General features: G+C 47.6%; 1 protein-coding gene across 1 annotated transcript in view; it reads right to left on the bottom strand.

The window, feature by feature from the left end:
- IFT172 (intraflagellar transport 172) overlaps positions 1-18691 on the bottom strand; it is a 38384-nt gene that overhangs the window by 2977 nt on the left and 16716 nt on the right. The window contains exons 17-40 of the mRNA XM_080926320.1: positions 16280-16416; positions 15946-16053; positions 11873-11957; positions 11514-11606; positions 10565-10642; positions 10088-10336; positions 9835-9913; positions 9559-9679; positions 9235-9379; positions 8029-8118; positions 7492-7589; positions 7224-7359; positions 7031-7147; positions 6598-6740; positions 5358-5451; positions 4988-5052; positions 4211-4391; positions 3909-4018; positions 3667-3796; positions 1273-1371; positions 980-1089; positions 796-859; positions 520-606; positions 171-287 (exon numbers count right to left, since the gene is read on the bottom strand). Coding sequence (XP_080782446.1) covers positions 171-287; positions 520-606; positions 796-859; positions 980-1089; positions 1273-1371; positions 3667-3796; positions 3909-4018; positions 4211-4391; positions 4988-5052; positions 5358-5451; positions 6598-6740; positions 7031-7147; positions 7224-7359; positions 7492-7589; positions 8029-8118; positions 9235-9379; positions 9559-9679; positions 9835-9913; positions 10088-10336; positions 10565-10642; positions 11514-11606; positions 11873-11957; positions 15946-16053; positions 16280-16416 — 2736 coding nt within the window. The remainder of the gene's footprint in view (positions 1-170; positions 288-519; positions 607-795; positions 860-979; positions 1090-1272; positions 1372-3666; positions 3797-3908; positions 4019-4210; positions 4392-4987; positions 5053-5357; positions 5452-6597; positions 6741-7030; positions 7148-7223; positions 7360-7491; positions 7590-8028; positions 8119-9234; positions 9380-9558; positions 9680-9834; positions 9914-10087; positions 10337-10564; positions 10643-11513; positions 11607-11872; positions 11958-15945; positions 16054-16279; positions 16417-18691) is intronic.

The raw sequence follows: 18691 nt of genomic DNA, 5'->3' as shown, positions 1-18691 counted from the left end.
TAACCTCTTCAAAGGGTAAATCCTCCAAGGAGTCCGTGTGTCTCAGGACAGGATTCTGGGCTTGTTGCTCTCTAAGGACAGGGTCCTTACAGATGACTGAAAGGATGGCTGCTTTTAGAGGCTGCAGAATGCATTCCTTAGTGGAAACATTCTTCCCAAGAAGGCTGTACCTGTGGGTTAGCAGGGGCTCCATGTTGCACATAGAGGGCCAGCGCCTGGGCATAGCCACCTTCTCGGATCAGATGAGTTGCATACAAAGCCACATACTTGTGCAGAATCTTGTAGTTCTGTGTGGGGGTGGGGGAACACAGACAAGGCTCAGATCAGTAAGAACTGGCAGCGACAAGAGACTTGGGTTTTGTTTAGTGAGTAAAGGGCACGTACAATTCTGACCATAGTAACAGTACTGATGGCTGATGTTCATTAGGGGCCTTTGCAAGTTAGCCGCTGGTGGAGTTAAGAGTTGGGATGCTCAGAAGCAAGGAGGGAATCAGATGGGATGGAAAGGAGCCACAGTACCTGCTTGGTCGCTGTTTCAATGCACTTATCCCACTGGCCCTGCTCCACATACAGGTCCAAGGCAGCTACCACATCCACACCTACCAGCTGTGGAGCAAGAAAAAGATGAGCTGAGGGGACAGGGAGGGTCTCTGGTACATCTTCAGGAATTTGGTGTTACTCTTCTCCTTCCTGTGTTGCTGGGGACTGAACCCAGTGCCTTATATATGCTAGGCTTGAGCTCAGCCTCCTGGTGAGACTCTTCCCACATTCTGCCTCCTAATTTGAGAGCCTTACCGAATCTACTTTGCCCTGGTTCTTGAGGAACTCCTTATAATGCTGATCCACATAGTCTTCATACCTGGGGAGATATACAGAGATTGCTAATCTGGGACACCACACTCTCCCCATAAGAGCTTCCCCCCACCCCAACCCCGGTGTTTACAAAAGGAACTAAAAAAGCGAAGCTCCTAGCAGTTACCGGGGATCCAGCTCTTTGGCCACACGCTTGGCCTTGTTCCACTCTTCTCCCTCAATGAAAGCATCAATTGCTTCTTTGACAAGGTCCAGGTTCAGATAGAGTTCTGCAGCCTGCATAATGAGATATCAGAGAGAAAACTATCCATCTGATGCAAGGGTTTCCTTCCACTTGGTGAACTCCACCCTCCCTCTTTCCAGAACACTGCCACACCTGCCGCGGGGCCCAGTCCCACACACCCGGGCGATAGGTCATCCTTCCACCATGCATGTGATATTGGGTCAGTCCCCACTCACGGCACTGTGCTTTCCAATTCCAATCAGCTGGGGACCTACAACCCGAACGACTTCCAGGCTGCGCTGGGGAGGCAAGAACTTGATGGACAGTTCAGCCGCCTGGGTGGTTGGACAGAGATTGGAAGTGAGCAGAAGAAACAAAGTGTGCCAAGGCTTAGGGGGTGGGGAGGCTTCATGCTGTCCTCCAGCTTCCAGCGTCCTTGGGATCCTTCCTCAACTTCCACCTCCGGCCCCCACCCCCAGCTAAGCCTGGCCGGAGGGTCTTCTGGCTGAGCACCACTGAACCTAGCTCTGTTCCATCTGGCTCACTGGAGCTCTTCAGACGCTTCCTTTGCTACCTGAGGCCACCACATTTTCTCTGTTAAAGATAGAATCTTGGTAGCAAAGTATAGAGAAAACTGAGACAAGAGCTGCGGAGACCTTGCAACTATTTGTGAGCCTCAGACTATTCATGTTCACTGGTACAAAAAAAGAATGGCAAATACTAATAATATTAAGTTCAATGGGAATTATGTTGAAATGTCAGCATTTTAAAGATTTTACTTATTTTAAGTTATGTGTATGGGTGTTTTGACTGCATTTTTGTCTGTGTGTCTGGTGCCCATAGAGGTTAAAAACAGGCAATGGAGCCTCTAAGAACTAGGCTTCCATATGGTTGTGAGCTGTCATGTGGGTGCTGGGAACATAATCTGAGTCCTCTGGGAGAATAGCAAGTGCCGTAGTCACTGAACCATCTCTCCAGTATAAGATGTCAATTTTTAAATGTTCAGTTAAGGGGCTGAGAGATGGCTCAGTGGTTAGAGCACCGGCTGCTCTTCCACAGGTCCTGAGTTCAATTCCCAGCAACTACATGGTGGCTCACAACCATCTATAATGGGATCTGATGCCCTCTTCTGGTGTGTCTGAAGACAGCAACAGTGTACTCACATAAAATAAATAAATCTTAAAAACAAAAAAGGAAAGAACACATTTGTACCTTGCATTATGTTTCTAGCAGGCAGGGGTGGTCTGGATGGTTTCGACAGCTTTGCTTAACTCTGTTTCCACTGGATGTCTACATCCTCACTGATTTCATCTTCCACGTGATCCAGTTTAACTATAGTCTACATTAATTCCCCTGCCCTTTCCCTTTTCTTTTTTTTTTTGGCCTGTGAAACTCTGCAAGGCTTAAGGCATGCTTTCCCTCCATCCTGAGAGCCATCCTGTGAGCAATCTGAAAGCACATCTTTGCGCAGACTTTAGTAAACAGCACAGAAGGTATCCAGTGCTTGCAGATTAAAGTCTCAAATCTGACAACCATACACCAGCCCCTTTACTTTTGTCCCATCTCCTGGGACCTAGTCAAGGACCCCAGATATGTAAAGGTATCAACACAACAATATTTAATTTAGAAAGCCAGTCCCCTCAGCCTCTCAGATTCCCAGTAGCACATTTCCCGGCACCTGAGGTTCATCATTTAAACCATATAGGCATGCCCAACTGCAAAGATAATAAATGGGCTGACTTATTGCTTAGTTCTTTGTAATGATGGAGATACATGGAAAATAGGTAATGTTCAAACACTTTGGGTGTTCTTTGAGGATGTACTTGGATGAGGTTAGTGTTTAAATTGTAAAGCAGATGGACCTTCCCAATGCAGATGGGCTTTATCCAATCAGCTAAGAATTTGAACCAAACATAAGGTTTATTTTACCCTGAGTAAAGGAAAACTCTTCCTGCCCAAATGTTGTCTAGATTGGAACACTGGCTTTTTCCTGCCCTCACTCTGGAACTAAAATGCTAGCTCTTCTTGGGTCTCCAGCCTTCAAACAGGAAGTACATCACTTTCTGTCCCAGGGTTTCCTGCTTTCCAGTTTCCATGCAGATCTTAGAACTTGCCTACTTAGGTAACTGTTTGAGCCAATTTCTCATCTCAGGCATATACACACACTATCAGTTCTGTGTCCCTGACTAATAATCTGTGTTAGAATTGGTGAAGTGCATTGGGTTTGCTTAGTCTGCTGCAGGGGTGGTTTCTTTGAAGGAGCTGGCTGTTGTGTGGAGGTGTGAAGAGGAGCCCATGTTTGTCATGGCCTTCACCTATGGCCTGGGTGTGGAGCTGCCCTTCTAGCTACTGTTCAAGCTCTCCTTCCCTCCTCAGCCCATAGGGAGCTCAGTGTCTCTGCACTTCACTTTATCCACCTCCATCTGTACTCAGACTTGGTAATTAAGTCCCTAATCCTGCCTGTCTTACATCTCATCTAGTCTTCAGATATCTTGGCTCTAGCACACACAGTAGGTACTTAGTAGACATCTACTTGAACTGGAGTCACTGGGGGATCAAGATGAGTATTTGTAAAGGTAGCCATGTGGAAATGGGCTTAAGGGAATCAGGGCAGGAGCCTGGAGCCTCACCTTCATCCAGCATTTCTCTGTCAGGCCACTGCTTCCTGAGTCTCGAACTTTGAGATAGCAGTCCACTGCACGGCTGTACTCTCCAGCCTGTTCCCACTGCCGTGCCTGTTCTACAAGTCCCTCCACGCCTCTGTGGGGATCAGGGCATTTAATGACCAGGACTGGGGAGGGGGAGGGGCCATTGTGTGCATACCTTGTGTTCCATCCCGAGTCCTGATAACAAAGGGCACAGGGCTTCTTACCTGCCCCCCTTCTTGGTAGCTTCTCTCTCATACTCTTCCTGTAGGGCCTCTAGCTGGCCAGGCACATAGTCCTTGCAGATCCTCAGAGCATCGCTCCAGAGTCCTGCCTCCTGCTCAGATTTTCAGGTATCAGAAGGGCACAGTGAGGGCTTGAACACTTCCTGCCACTCACTACAGACTCCTCGGGCCTGACTGCTGTCTTCTTAGACATTCCCGTCCCTCCTCTCAACTGTCCTTCCCCTCCCCTGCCTTTTACATCATACCAATTCATCTGTCCTCTGTGGCACAAACATAGCACTTACCTTATAATAATTGAGGGCCAGGCCTGGTCTCTGGGCCCGAAGAAGCAACCCTTCAGCCTTCTGAAAGTCCTTTTCCTCCAAGGCCCCACGGGCCTGACCTACAAGAACCTCAGCAACGCTGTCAGGATCATGGGCCTCAGCCACACGCTGAGCTGCTTCCCAATCCTGGTTATGGACAAACCTGCCCAAGATGGAGGACATAGGAGATGTTGAGTACAGGACTGAAGCCTCAGTAGTGGGAGCAGACAGTCATATAGCTGAGGACTTACTAGGTCTATTTATACTAGGTTTGAAAGTAAATGACCAGGAAAGGTCCAGGAGCACTATCTTTATCCTACTATAAAGGGACAGGGGCTGGAATGGGTAGGTACTTGCCACAACAACTGATAACTTGATCAAATCCTAGAAGCACGTGGCAAGAGAGACAACTCCAGAAGGTTGTCATCTGACTTCCATACGGTGCCTGTATCTGACTTCCATATAGTGCATGCATATCTGACTTCCATACGGTGCCTGCATATCTGACTTCCATACGGTGTATGACTATCTGACTTCCATAGGGTGTATGACTATCTGACTTCCATATGGTACATGAATATCTGACTTCCATACAGTGCATGCATATCTGACTTCTATACAGTGCCTGCATATCTGACTTCTATATAGTGCTTGCATATCTGACATCCATATGGTGCATGAATATCTGACTTCCATATAGTGCATGCATTTCTATACCCATAAATAAATGGGAAAAAAAAAGGAAGTGAGAAAACTCACATGAGGACTGCCTCTTTGGGTTTACCAGCCCGGATGAATTCAGCTTCAGCGTCTTCAAATTTGCCCTAGACAGAAGGACAGTCACATGTGGTGAGAAAGAGCCTAGTATTACAAGCAACTAGGAGACAGGGGTTTGAACTGGTCACTGTGGTCTGCAGTGTTTCTCAACCTCCCTAATGCTGCAGCCCTTTAATACAGTTCCTCATGTTCTGGTGACCCCATGCCATAGAATTATTTTCATTGCTACTTCCTAACTGTAATTTTGCTACTGTTATGGCTCCTAATGTAAATATCTGATATGCAGATATTCAATACCACCCCTAAAGGGATCATGACCCACAGGTTGAGAACCTCCACGTTAGGGGTATACCTCATCTTCCAGGTACATGGCGTATCTGAGATGAATCTCTGGGGTTTTGTGCTTGAGGGCTAGCCGAGAGAGTTCAAAGGCAAACTCAAAGGAGCTGAAATGGACAATTTGGAATAGTTGGTACTTAATACTTACAGAAGGAAGGAGAAAATAGAGGGGGAAGAACAGGGCAGATTTAAAGATACCAGATGGAAGGGGTCAGGCCAATCCTGTACTTTCCTGAGGCCAGCAGGAGGGCTCCTGCACCTCCTATCCCTGCTCCCCAGGTGCTACCAGGTCCCAGCCCCTGACTCGCTCCTGGTCTTTGTGATATTTGCTCAAGAAATCCAGACAATGCACTGATGGCTGCCTGTGCTGCAGTAACGAATCCCCACCCACAGTAATACAGGCAATGCTAATTAAACACAGTGGGTCACAGACAATCTCTGTCAGAAGTGGGGACACTAGCTGTGAATAAGAAGGGGGCCAGCAGAAGCAGAGGATAAACAGGTGCTGGAGAGACATGATCGCAGTGCACCGCAGGTAGAAATGAAACTGTCCGACTATGCTTTGATGACCCAGCAGTGTTGCTGACTTAGCATAGTCCTAGCTTTTCAAGCTGTTCCTGCTCAACCCTTCTCTTCAGAACCATGGACAAAACACCTTCCTTCCAAAGATCTCTACTATGTCTGTCCTTCCTTCCTTCCTTCTCCATTTTTCCTTTCCTTCCTCCCTTCCTCTCTTCCTTCCTTTTCTTCATCCCTCCCTTCCTTCCCCCTTCCTCTCTTCCTTTTCTTCTTTCCTCCATTCCTCCCTCCCTCCCTCCCTCCCTCCCTCCCTCCCTTACTTCTCTTTTGAGATGGGGTTTTAAATTTAACTGAGGCTGGCTCACCTGGGACCTGCTGTGTAGACCACACTGCCTTGAATTTGCCTTGAATCTGCCTGCCTCTGTCTCTTGATTAAAGTGTACATTGTCATGTCTGGTCAATTTTTCTCTCTTTGTCTGTCTGTTTTAGTTGGAGCATGGTATCAGGTAGTCTAGGCTGGCCTCAAACTCACTATGTAGGTAAAGCTGGCCTTGAACTCTCCTTCTGCTTCCACCCCCAAATGCCAGAATTATAGGCTGGCCACCATGCCTGGCTCACGGGTCTTCACTTTTGCCTCAGCTTTTGGGATTATTTTATATTTGCAGGTCAGTTTTCTTTCTCTGTGTAGAAGATGCTCTGGGAGGGATAGAGAGGAAACGTCATCCAGGACCCACCAGTTGTCAGCAGCATGGTCAATGGCAGCCTCTAGAAGCCCCAGCTTGTTAAGCAGTCTAACTGCGGCCTCTCCGCCCAGGCTCTTCGCCCACAAATAGGCCACGTGTTTGTGGGCACTGGCTCCTCCGTGGGCTTTGGCCACCTGTAAAGCAAAGCGGCTGGAGCACTGCTCACTGCACAGCTGCCTCTTGTCAACACTGGCCTCCTGCCTCAGCCATGATGAGGGTCAGCACTAGAGAGGGCCAAGCATCAGGTCTCTTAACTTAGGTCACGGTGTTTAAGGACAGAGGATGGGTTTCAGAAAATCTGTAAGCCCTTACAATTTTAAGTAAAATTTTGTTTATACAGGTGTGGCCATGCTTCTGACAAAAATACTCTTTAGTTGAAATTAGTCATGTGGGAACAGGAAAGAGGGATGCATGAACTTCTTACCCGGTAGGCCTCCTCCCAGAGCCCGCTGGACCGGTACATGTTCACGGTTGCCTTCCATTCCTGGGCCTCAAGGTAGTGGTACTCAGCCTCTTGCAGTCGGCCCTCCGCCTCCAGCTCCTGTAGGGTGGTGTGTCAGGATGGGAGGGTGATGGACTCTGGCCGGGAGGATGGGGTGGGCAGGGGGAAGGCTCACCTTGCCCAGGTGCAGGTGTGTGTCGCTGAGGAGGTCTGGATGGTGCTTCCCCACCAGGCGAATCATGTCGTCATACAGCTTGTGCTTCTTGAACATGGTGATGGCAAGGTCAGGCTCATCCACTGTCACATACAGCCTGAGGACAGGGAAGGCACCTGGAGCGGCCTACACCCAGAGCCCCGCTGCGACTGCTTCGGGGTAGAGGCCACACATCCTCCAGCCCACCCCTTCTCCACACTCTGGTGCCTCAGCATCTCCGCACACTCACCTCTCGGCTTCTCGGTACTTGCCCTGCTTCTCCATTTCCTGAGCCTGTGTGATGTAGAGCACTGACACGTCTTCCGGTCGCATGCACTTCATGGCCAGCTGTGAACACGGAACCCAGGTGGGTTCCCACCAAGCGAGACTCGTCAGCTCAGGGACTCGATTCTCCCAACAACCACTGGTGTTTCGTTCCTACAGCTCTACGAGGAGCCGACAAAGAACTATTCTGCTGAGGTTTGATCTAGACTGTGAGGCCCTGAGTGCAGGGCACACTCTGCGTCACCACACTCCCACTTATTCCACTGAGATCTTCAGTGCAGGGGAGAGGACAGAGTTATCAAGTAACCAGGGGTGCCTAAGGAATGGGGACCTCTCTTCATCTTGTCCCCAGTTGCTAGGGATCCATGTTGTCTTGGGTATATTTCAGTAGTCTTTCTGAGCTCTCAGGGAATCAGAAAAGGAGAGGTATTGAAGATCAAGGACTGCAGCAACAGGGCCACTAATGCAGAGTTCTTTCCTCATGGACACTACCATTTTCTACCTTGTGGGCTTGCTCCCAGCGGCCAGCCTGGGTGTACATGTCTATAGCGTCTTTGGTCCGGTCTCCTTTGGTGTAGAGCTCCTCAGCAATCTGAAATCGAAAGGGTTCAGGTGAGATGGTGCAGAGCCTGACACAGCACTTTGTAGCGATGCTGAAAAAGGTGTGTACAAGTGAGTGTGTCTCCAGGAAAAAAGACTCTATCAAAGTGTGTGTGTGTGTGTGTGTGTGTGTGCTTGTGTGGTGTATATGAGATATGTGTGATATATATAGTGTGTGTACGGTTTGTTTGTATGTGGTATATATGGTATGTGTATGGTGTATGTGTGGTGTGTGTATGGTATATGTGTGTGATATGTGTGGTGTGGTGTATGTGGTCTGTGTATGCTGTATTTGGTGTGTGTATTGAATATGGTGTGTATGTTGTATATGGTATGTGTGTATTGTATATGGTGTGTATGTGTGGTAAATATGGTGTGTGTGATGTATATGGTGTGTATATGGTGTATATATGTAGTATTGTGTATATGTGTGTGTGTATTGTATATGTCTGGTGCATATGGTGTGTGTGTCTGTGATGTATGTGGTGTGCATCTGATGTATGTATATGGTGTGTGTGTGTATGTGTGGTATATATGGTGTTTGTGTGGTATATATGGCATGTGTGTGATATGTGTGTGTGCTGTGTCAGTGTTCATGTGTGTGCTTGTGTAAGTGTGTTAGGTACACACATGGACACAGAAGTAAGGAGAGAGTGTTATTCTTCTATCACCTCTGCCTTATTTCTTTGAGGCAGGGTCTCTGTCTGAAGCAGGAGTTTGTAATGTTTAGTTGGGCTGGTACCCATGAAGCCCCAGGCTTTACCCTGCAGCTCTGTGGCTACAGGTGTGTACAAGGACATGTGGGTGCTGGGATCTGAACTTAGGTTCTCTTAACTGCTGGGGCATCTGTCTCGTCCAGTGGGACTGAGAGGGCCTCCCGTCTCTGCCATGGAGGAAGCACTATGCTAGCTATGCTGAAGCTATTCATGAAGGATCACCTGAACTGACTGGGATGGCAGCTTGGAAGTGAGCCTCCTCATTCGCAGTGATGTTGTTTGAGCTCCAGCAAGAGGGGCTGGATGAGCCGCCCCCACATCTTGTTCTAGGGGACCTCCTTATCACTCTGCACTGCTCTGCTTCAAAGCTGCAGAAAGGGACTTTTCCTCACCTCATACTCCTGCAGAGAAGCATAGTGTTGGGCCACTCGAGGGTAGTATTTAGACGCAGTGTTTCTATCCTGGAGATCTAATATGTAGATTGCCTTCTTCCACTGGCGGGCACCCAGGGCAGCCTCAATTGCTTTAATGGAGCACCTGGCACAGGCAGGAAGGACAGTGAATATGTATGAGGAAGGGGAGGGTGAGATGGAGTAAAGAAACCCCCCTGCACATTCTACCCCATATCCCAAGATCCCTCTCAGGCTACGGTGCCCTCCTTTGCGCAGAATCCCACTTCATGCCCAAATCCCCATTCTGTCCCTGTACCACCATACCTAGCTTCGATATAGTGGTTGATGGCCGCATCCAGCTGCTTTTGCTGTACCAAGTGGTCCCCCCAGGCCTCCTCTAGCTTCACCACCTCCACTGGGAAGGCCAGTCGAGCCAGCTCAACAGCTACCGGGGAGAGAAGAGGCACTTGGCTCAGGAAAACAGGGCAGGGATGAAGCATGGCCGATGGGCGAGGAGCAGAGGAAAGCAGATGTCCCAGGGAGGAGCTAGATGGCAGCAGTATGCAGGGTCAAGGATGCTGGCTTGCTCGTGGCCAGTACCTTTCATGAAGGCATTGCCTTTGCAGTAGCACTCGAGGGCCCTCTGTGGATTCCGAATCTTCTCGAAGAGATCCCCTGCCTATCAATACATATATGGCTACAGTGAATGAAACCCACAGAACACAAACAATCAAGAATCAGCTCCCCGAGGAAGGGATGTGTACAGTCAGTTATGTGTCCCTCCCCAAGCTTCCTTTGGGTGGGAGAGGGATTCAGGTCCTGGAGAAGAGCCAGGAAACAGAAATCAGCATACCCTTTCATAGAGTTCTCCCTTGATGAGGGCTGTGGTGATATGTTCTACCAGATCTGTGTTGGCCAGCAGCTCCTCTCGAGTCAGCACCAGCCGCGCAGCCTTGGCAGGGAGCCCAGCTTTGAGGTAGAGGCTGATGGCTGCCAGCCCATCCCCTTGACTCTCCTGAAGTTCACCTGCTCGTTCCTCTTGCTGGGTGTCCATTAACCACTGATAGTAATCTCTGCGTAGCTTCTCCAGGGCTGGGTGTCCCTGGACATGCAGAGGGAACTGGGAATCCCATCCTGCCTCCCTCTCCTACTTTTCATTTCTCTTGGTTCCTCTGTGACAGTGTGGCTCCTCCCATGGTCCAGTATGTTAATTCCGAATCATATGAGACAGCCCCAAATCCATTCCGGATCCCATGGCTTCCTTAGAAAGATTTCTGGAATTGGTGATGCCTAATTCTGAACAGTTGTGGAGAGAGGACAGAAACGATACCTTGGCCTCAGCCACAGCAATGCATTCATCCCAGCGGTGCAGCTCCTGGTACATGTCCATGGCCTCCTCAACAGCATTCTAGGGTACCACATGGAAGAAAAGGATGCCCAGAAGGCAGGGTCAAATACTAGCGAGCCCTGCTCAGCCTGGCTAAGGTGTGTGTGTGTGTGTGTGTGTGTCTGTGTCTGTGTCTGTGTGTCTGTCTGTATGTGTGTGTGTCTATGTGTGTGTATGTGTCTATGTCTGTGTGTGTATGTGTGTATATATGTGTGTCTGTGTGTGTATGTATGTGTGTATGTGTATGTGTGTATATATGTGTGTCTGTGTGTGTATGTATGTGTGTATGTGTCTGTGTGTATATATGTGTGTCTGTGTGTATATATGTGTGTCTGTGTGTGTATGTATGTGTGTCTGTGTATGTGTATGTGTGCATATATGTGTGTCTGTGTGTGTATGTATGTGTGTATATGTGTGTATGTATGTGTGTCTGTGTGTATGTATGTGTCTGTGTGTATGTGTGTGTACATATGCTCATGCTTTCACTGAAAGTTTAATTGACTGCCTTGCACATGTTAAGCCCATGCTCAACCACTGGGCTACACTCCTGGCTCCAGTGATGGATTTACTATAAAGAAGCTTAAAGGTTTCTCAGACTATGTAAGTTTGGGGCTCTACAAAAATTTGGATTTTATTCTATACACAATTCTATACACAAGAATTACAGAGAGAAGCTAAGACATCATTCTGAAAAGAAAAAAAAGTTAAAGTCCAAAGGAGGATGCTCGCCTAGATAAAGAGTAACACAGAGGAGGAACCTAAGGAAGGCATAGGCTAAGCGCTCTAAGCTTATGTTCTCCCCAGGCTTTTGGAGGACTCACTGAGTAGTGCTCTTTCATTCTCTTCCCCGCCCAGGAGCATGTCTTCTGTCTGGACCCCTTTCTCCCGTTACCTGTTCCAAAAAGATCATTTCAGCCAGTTTGTAGTTCTTCTCCAGCATAGCTAGGCGGGCTCGGACCTGGTAGTAGTCTGTGCCTTCTCCACCCTGCAGGGAAAGGGAGCTTTGGTCACTCGGCACAGGCAGACCCAGGAAGACCAGGGGACATGGAGGCTAAGAGACTTGGAAAGCTGAGGATCTTTAAGGCACTTAGCAGCCTGAGGTTTCATGGGCAATTCCAAGGTGGTCCAACTTTAGAGATGGGGGTGGGCAGGGTAGAGAAGGTAGGGAGGCTGTAAACTAGGAATCATGGAACTAAAAACTACCAGACGTTACAGCTTGGGAGGCTGAAGGAGTCAAGAGGTGATACTTGCATATTCCCTGGACACCTGATCTGCAATCTCATTGGTCTCATGCAGGAACCGAGCTTTGGCCACATGACCCAGAGCAGAGAAGCACCTACAGCAGAAAAGCAATAACACAACAGTCACCTTATCGCAGGACCGTCATTACACCATCGGTCCAACATACATGTCACAAGTATCTTCTGTGTCCCCATCCACCCTGCGCTGATAGGGTCTCAGAGAGCCCTGAGGACAAGGAAGAGGAAAGCCTGTGGATGACAAGGAGAGAATACAGCTGGGGAGGCACTGGCAACAAAGAGCAGCTCCTCACTGGCCAGGAAAAATATGCTCACTGCTACAAAGTGGAACTCTGTTAAGGGGGTAACCAGGAACTTTCTCGTTGGATTTCACGGCTGTTCTACAACAGGGAACCCAAATGTGAGGCTGTAAACCTGGTCCAAAGTCTGTGTTGGGGAAGTCACAGGCCCCAGTGGGGAAGCCACTGCTGTTATTTTTGTTAAATGGACATGCTTTATCATCTGATTGCCTTCTAAATAATGTGGCTAGGCCCGCCAACCAGCGCTGCTGTCAGTGTTAGTCAGGAAGCTGCTTTGTGTAGTGGGCAGATGTTAACTGCAGAGCCAGAACTGCAGAGGTCTGAGTGCTGGGGATAAGTGACTACTGGGCCCTTGGCCATAAACGGGTGCATGTGCACCCCACTACAGCCCAGGGAACATCTCAGGAGAGGGACTGGGAAGAATGTAAGAGAGGGAAGAAAGCATAGTGTGGAGGAATGCTTTCTTCCAGGCCAGAATGGCTGTGGCATGTGGGGACCATCAATATCCCATTATGGGGACAGAGACACTCACAAGGCCCCGCCCTTCCCTTGGGATCTATGAGCATTTATTTAATGGTTGGTGCAGGGGTCAGGGGAGGAGATATTTTTTCAGTGGTGTATAACCACTGGTAAGGTACCCATGCTCCTGTAAGCAACTCTAGAGAAACTCACTGAATCATTAACAAGAGAGATTAAGGTAGAAGGGGACTGGCTGGGAAGAAGGGGATCAGAGAGAGTGAGAGACAAGACAGGGAGAAGAGGTGAATATGGAAAAGCACATTGCTATACCACAAGGAAACCCATTAGTATGTATAGTATGGTTAATATATGCAAATAGAAACATTTTTAACAGAGTTTGTCTTGGCAAGATGGGATGCAGGGAATGGCCATGTAACACTCTGAGCAAGGATGAGTAGGGCATGCTCAGAGTCAAAGGAGACATTGTGGCTAGAGACGGATGGGCAAGCAGATAAAGGGAATAAGAAAGAAACAGAAGCAAATACTTGCAGGGCCACTGGCCAAGGCAAGCAGTTAGATTTTATACTGAATAAACACTAAGCTATTGGAATATTCTGGGCAAAACCAATTATATAATATAATGGATTTTGTTGTTTTATAAACAGGGCCTCATGTAGCCCAGGCTGGTCTTGAACACATTATATAGTCAAGGATAACTTTGAACTTCTGATCCTCCTGCCTCCACCTCCCGAGTGCTGAAATTACAGACGTGCTACAATGGCTGGTATATGTGGTGCTGGAGATCAAACCCAGGGCCTCAAGCATGTCAGGCAAGTGTCTACTGACTGAGCTACATCTCTAGCCTTCTCATTGATGATTTCAAGAAAGTTTTTGCCAGATGTTGGTGGCACACATCACCCAGTACTGCTTAAACAGGGTGTGGTAGCACAAGGCTGTAATCTTAGCACCAAAAAGGAGAGGCAGGAGGATCAGAATTCCAAGGTTACCCATAGTTACATATGAAATTTAGGCCAGCCTAGGCTATAAAAAAAAATCAATGGCTTAGCAGTTAAGAGCACTTGCTGCTCTTGACTAGAGTTTGGTTCCCAGCACCTACAAGGTGGTTCATAACTATCTGTAAATCCAGTTCCAGGAGACCTGATGCCACCTTCTGACCTCTATGTTTACCAGATACACAAAATATATATGCAAGCATACCATACAGATAAAAATAAGTACACCTAAAAAAGTAAACAGTAAACAGGTAAGATGGAATCCTTAGGACTTGCTGCTAGTCTGTGTGAATGCAAGAGGGGAGGGGGAGAGGATGGGAAAGCTCAAGGCAATAAGCAGCTGATATGTGCTGAGAATTTAACAGTCCCATAATCCTTTTGGAATAATTCTCTTAATGTTCTTCATCACCATCACCACTGCCACACCTAATTATAATGCTATATGGTGATGACATCATCACTGCTGGGAAGTGGAGCCAAGGTCTGAAGGACTCTGAAGTCACAAACCTGTCTATTACATGTATACTGTGACCATGACAGACATGGAAGGCATGATAGAAACTCTTGGGCAGGCTGGAGAGATGGCTCAGTGGTTAGGAGTGTATACTGCTCTTACAGATAACCTGAGTTCAATTCCCAATACCTTCATCAAGAGGCTCACGATTGCCTGTAACTCTAGCTCTTGGGGAAGCTATACTTTCAGGCCTCTGCAGGAACCAGCACTCATGTGGACAGACCCACACACATGCACACTGTGGTGGTTTGGATAAGAATGCCTCCCACAGGCTCAGATGCTTGAAGACTTGGTCACTAGTTGGTGGAACTGTTTTGGAAGGATTAAAAGGTGTGACCTTGTTGGAGAAGGTGTGTCATTGGGGGTGGAGCCTTGAGGTTTCAAAGCTTTCTGCCAACTTCAGTGCTCTCTGCTTGCTGGTTCTAAAATGTGAGCTCTCAGCTGTCTAGGCCACCATGATTTCACTCTATCATCATGGAGTCTAACCCCCTGGAACTATAAGCCTATTTTATGCTTTCTTTTATGAGCTGCCTTGGTCATGGTGTTTTATCATAGCAATACAAAAGTGACTAATACAGACACCCTTAGGAGTAACTAGCCAGGTGGTGGTGGCAACACATGCCTTTAATCCAAGCACTTGGGATTCTTTTGGGTTTTGGGGGTGGGGTAGAAACAGGGTTTCTCTGTATAGTCCTGGTTGTCTTGGAACTTGTTCTATGGACCCAGGGTGGCCTAGAGCTCAGAGATCCTTCAGCCTCTGTCTCCTGAGTGCTGAGATTAAACCACTCTCCAGCTGACAAACAGCCTCTAAAAAAGGAACCATGCAAAGAAAGGGAAGAAAAAATATTAAGGCATAGTCAAAGCTAGGTAGATGATTCTGCAGTTAAGAATGTGTAGAGCTCTTGTAGAGGACTGGTGTTTGATTTCTAGCACCTCCATCAAGGCAGCTCACAACCACCTGAACCTCCAGCTCCAGGGGATTTGATACTCTTCTAACCTTGGTGGGTACCTGCAGTCAGGTGCACAGACCCACACACTAACATTTTATATATAAAATTTTAAACTATTTTTAAAAAGATATATTCTTCAAATCTAGGGTGGGTGGGTGTTTGTCAGTGCATCAGGGAGTGCTGATAGTGTTGTAGTGGGGGTGGGGTAGGGCCTGCACCCGGTAGAGGAGTAGCACAGATGAGCACTCAGAGGCCTCCTAGCTGCCAGCATCTTGGATCCACACTGTAGGTTTATGTTAAAGCAATACATGACTGGACAGTGGAGAGGTAGGCGGGGAAAGAAGCTGGAGGAGTGGAAGAGAGGGAGAGGAGGAGGAGATTGACAGAGGCAAGCTGGAAGCCAATGTGTATGTTCCTCTTAGCACATCTCTACCTTGATGAGGTTGTCATGATCATTTCTAAGCGTTTCTATGGGTCTAATTTATCTCATATAGATGGGCAGTTTATAGCTTTGTCCATTGGTTGTAAGCTTATTGTGTAGAGGGTTTGTGGAATGAGAATTTAACATATAAACCTATTTGATAAGTTAATGGATATGGAGTCATGTTTGTACTGGGTGGTGGAGGAAAGGAATACATCGGGAGGTTGTATCCACTTGGGACAGAAACAGTAGGGGCAGTGGAGTGAACCAAGCCTGAATTCTTAGAGGCGACATGGAACGTGAAGCTTGAAATCCCCGCAGTGCCAGAGTGCCTCTGGGTGACTCTAGTGTGCAGGATAAAAAGTTAAGCCACATTTTAATATTTACTGCAACACCACATCACTCTCACCTCTCAGCAGTGTGAAGCTGTCTTGCCTCCAGGGCCAGTTTGCTCAAGGTTTTCCACATTGCCTCTGTTTCCGGGGTCATCTCCAAGGTCTCCAAGAAGGCTGTTGCCCTGGAGAGGAAGAAAAGCAAAGTGCAGGAGTGAAGCCAGATCTGGAAAGACAGTGGAACACTGGTGCTGGGCAGGAAGAGGGGAGGAACAAAGGCCAAAAGTATTTGTCCTTCTTGTCTAGGTTCTTCCTAGGATCACAAGACCCTGTTAGTTATGGCAGTTTAACGGGTCACTGCAGGTGTTCCACACTTGCTCTGCACCACATTGGCTGTTAGCAGCCTCTCACCGGGTGTAGTTGCCGTCATCGATGGCTGTTCCAAACTCAATCAGGCCCTCGTCCAGGGTGTAGGACACAGTAGTCACACCTTCTGTCACCATGACCTCCGTCTTCCCACCACCTCGCTCCAGACCGACAACATCACCCTGAAACAGTCCACCCCCCACCCAATTCCAGGTTAGTGCTTCCACGCCCCCAGTGGCTGAGCAGGCCTGCTCTCACCTAACCCAGGGTTCACAGGAGGGAATGACAGTGGCCTTGCTTCTTATTACTGTACTTCTCTCAGGCTTATAAAAATGTCTGAGCTTCCGGAGTATCCCTGGGTTAAAGTTAAGAGATGGCAGCTCCTGCCTGCAGGGACACTAACAGGGTGGAACCAGTTCTTCAGCAGTGCCACATGACTCCTGTGTGTGTGTGTGTGTGTGTGTGTGTGTGTGTGTACTTGTGTGACTGTGTGCACTTCGTGTGTACACCAGTGAGGAGGCCAGAAGACAAGCTTCTTGAGTCTCATTCCTCAGGGCTCCACCTTTTCTTTCCTGAGCCAGGATCTCTCTTTGGCCTAGGCATTTACCAAATAAGCTGGGCTGAGCCCCAGGGATCTGCTTGTCTCTGCCTCTCCAGGTCTAGAACTCTTAAGTGTGAATAATGCCTCATGTTTTTGGTGTATGTTCTACAAAATAAGCAATTTGCCAAATGAGTTATCCTCAACTCCCAGACTAAGTATTCTTTTAAAATATCTTACTTTTTTTTTTTTTTTTTTTTTTTACATTTATTTGTTTAGGGCATGTGTGTTTATCCATGTGGGCCTCGGAGACTAAACTCAGGTCAGGCTTGGCAGCAAGCACCCGTATCCACTGAACCATCTCACCAGGCCCCAGACTATCCTTGAGGGTCCTCCTTTTAAATTACAACTTGAACCCGAAACCAGAACACACCTTTCCTTTTCATGGCTGCTGAGTTCACGTGAAGCTAAGAATGCTATCCATCCCTCTTAAAAACATAAAAGCGAAAGAGAGCAGACAGACAGAGGAGCAAAGGCCAAGAAGCAAGGAAGATGGAAAGTGAGTGGGTGACAGCGGCAGAGCTGCCCTGAAGCAGCCACACGATCAGGGAGATGAGCGTCCAGAATTCACCAGGGGGAGAGGCTGAGGCGCAGACCATCTCAGAAAACCTGGGCTCAAAGCATGTGGAACTCATCCTTAGCACCCTGACTGCCACAGAAGCAAACAAACACCTACTGTAGACAGTAGTTTATAAAGTCTATAGTAGGTTCTAAAGTTAGATCTGAAGACTGCATGGAGAGTAACAGGAGTGTGATCTGCGCACACACACACACACACACACACACACACACACACACACACACAATACAACCAGTATGAAAGGGTTATTTGTAACTGTAAGCAACTTTAGAGTTTTAAGAATTTTAGGTATTAAGAACAGCAGTTAGGGGGTTTGGAGAGATGGCTCCGTGGTTAAGAGCACTGACTACTCTTCCAGAGGACCCGAGTTCAATTCCCAGCAACCACATGTTAGTTCACAATCATTCGTAATGGGATCCAATTCTTCTAGTGTGTATGAAGACAGAGCACCTACTGTATACATAAAATACATGAATAAATAAATCTTTAAAAAAAGCATAAGCAATCCATTGCTATACGATTACGTATGAAATCTTTAGAGCTACAGAGATGACATGGAAAAGTTATGCAGTGGTCGGGAAACTGGAAAAAGAATCAAATCAAAATTTATCTGTGATGTTGAACATGGGCGAGTTCCCAGCCCAGATTTAACTTCTGGAGTAAAACCTCAATGGCGGCTTGGGTAACAGGCAAGCATGAAGCCTGAATGGTTGGACTGAGGAATGGAGCTAAAGATCATCCAGAATGTTCTCGGGCAAGAAGAAGGAAACAGAGAAGAGGCTGAAAAGGCAAACAAGACACAAGGAGAAGTGCAGCCTACACCTGCTGAGAATCTTGGGAGAGGATGGCTGACAAGGTCCCAAGACCGAGGAGGCATTTGAGTTCACAATTACAGGAAACACAACGTATGCCAAATGGAATAACATGGAATAACATTTACTCTGTGTGTGTGTGTGTGTGTGTGTGTGTGTGTGTGTATATAAAGGCTAGAGATACAGCTCGGTACTAGAGATTTTACTTCCAATGCATAGGTTCCATTGCTAGCCATCCACTAGATAAACCCCACACCTCTAACCTGAAGTGACTTGTGCCTGTAGCCCCCTACTCTCAGGCGGCTAGGGCAGGGTTGCCTGAGCCCAGTCCGTCCTTTATAGCAAGAAGCCATGACAAAGAAAAATAAATTCTATGTAGAAGAATTATAATATAGTGTCAAAACATCTAAGTCATTTGAAAAGCAATCAAAGAAGCCTTGAGTAGAAGACTTGGAGTGTGTACCATT

This window comes from Micromys minutus (assembly GCF_963924665.1).
Source record: "Micromys minutus genome assembly, chromosome: 1".
Lineage (NCBI taxonomy): Eukaryota > Metazoa > Chordata > Mammalia > Rodentia > Muridae > Micromys > Micromys minutus.
This window is presented reverse-complemented; position numbering and strand designations above follow the sequence as displayed.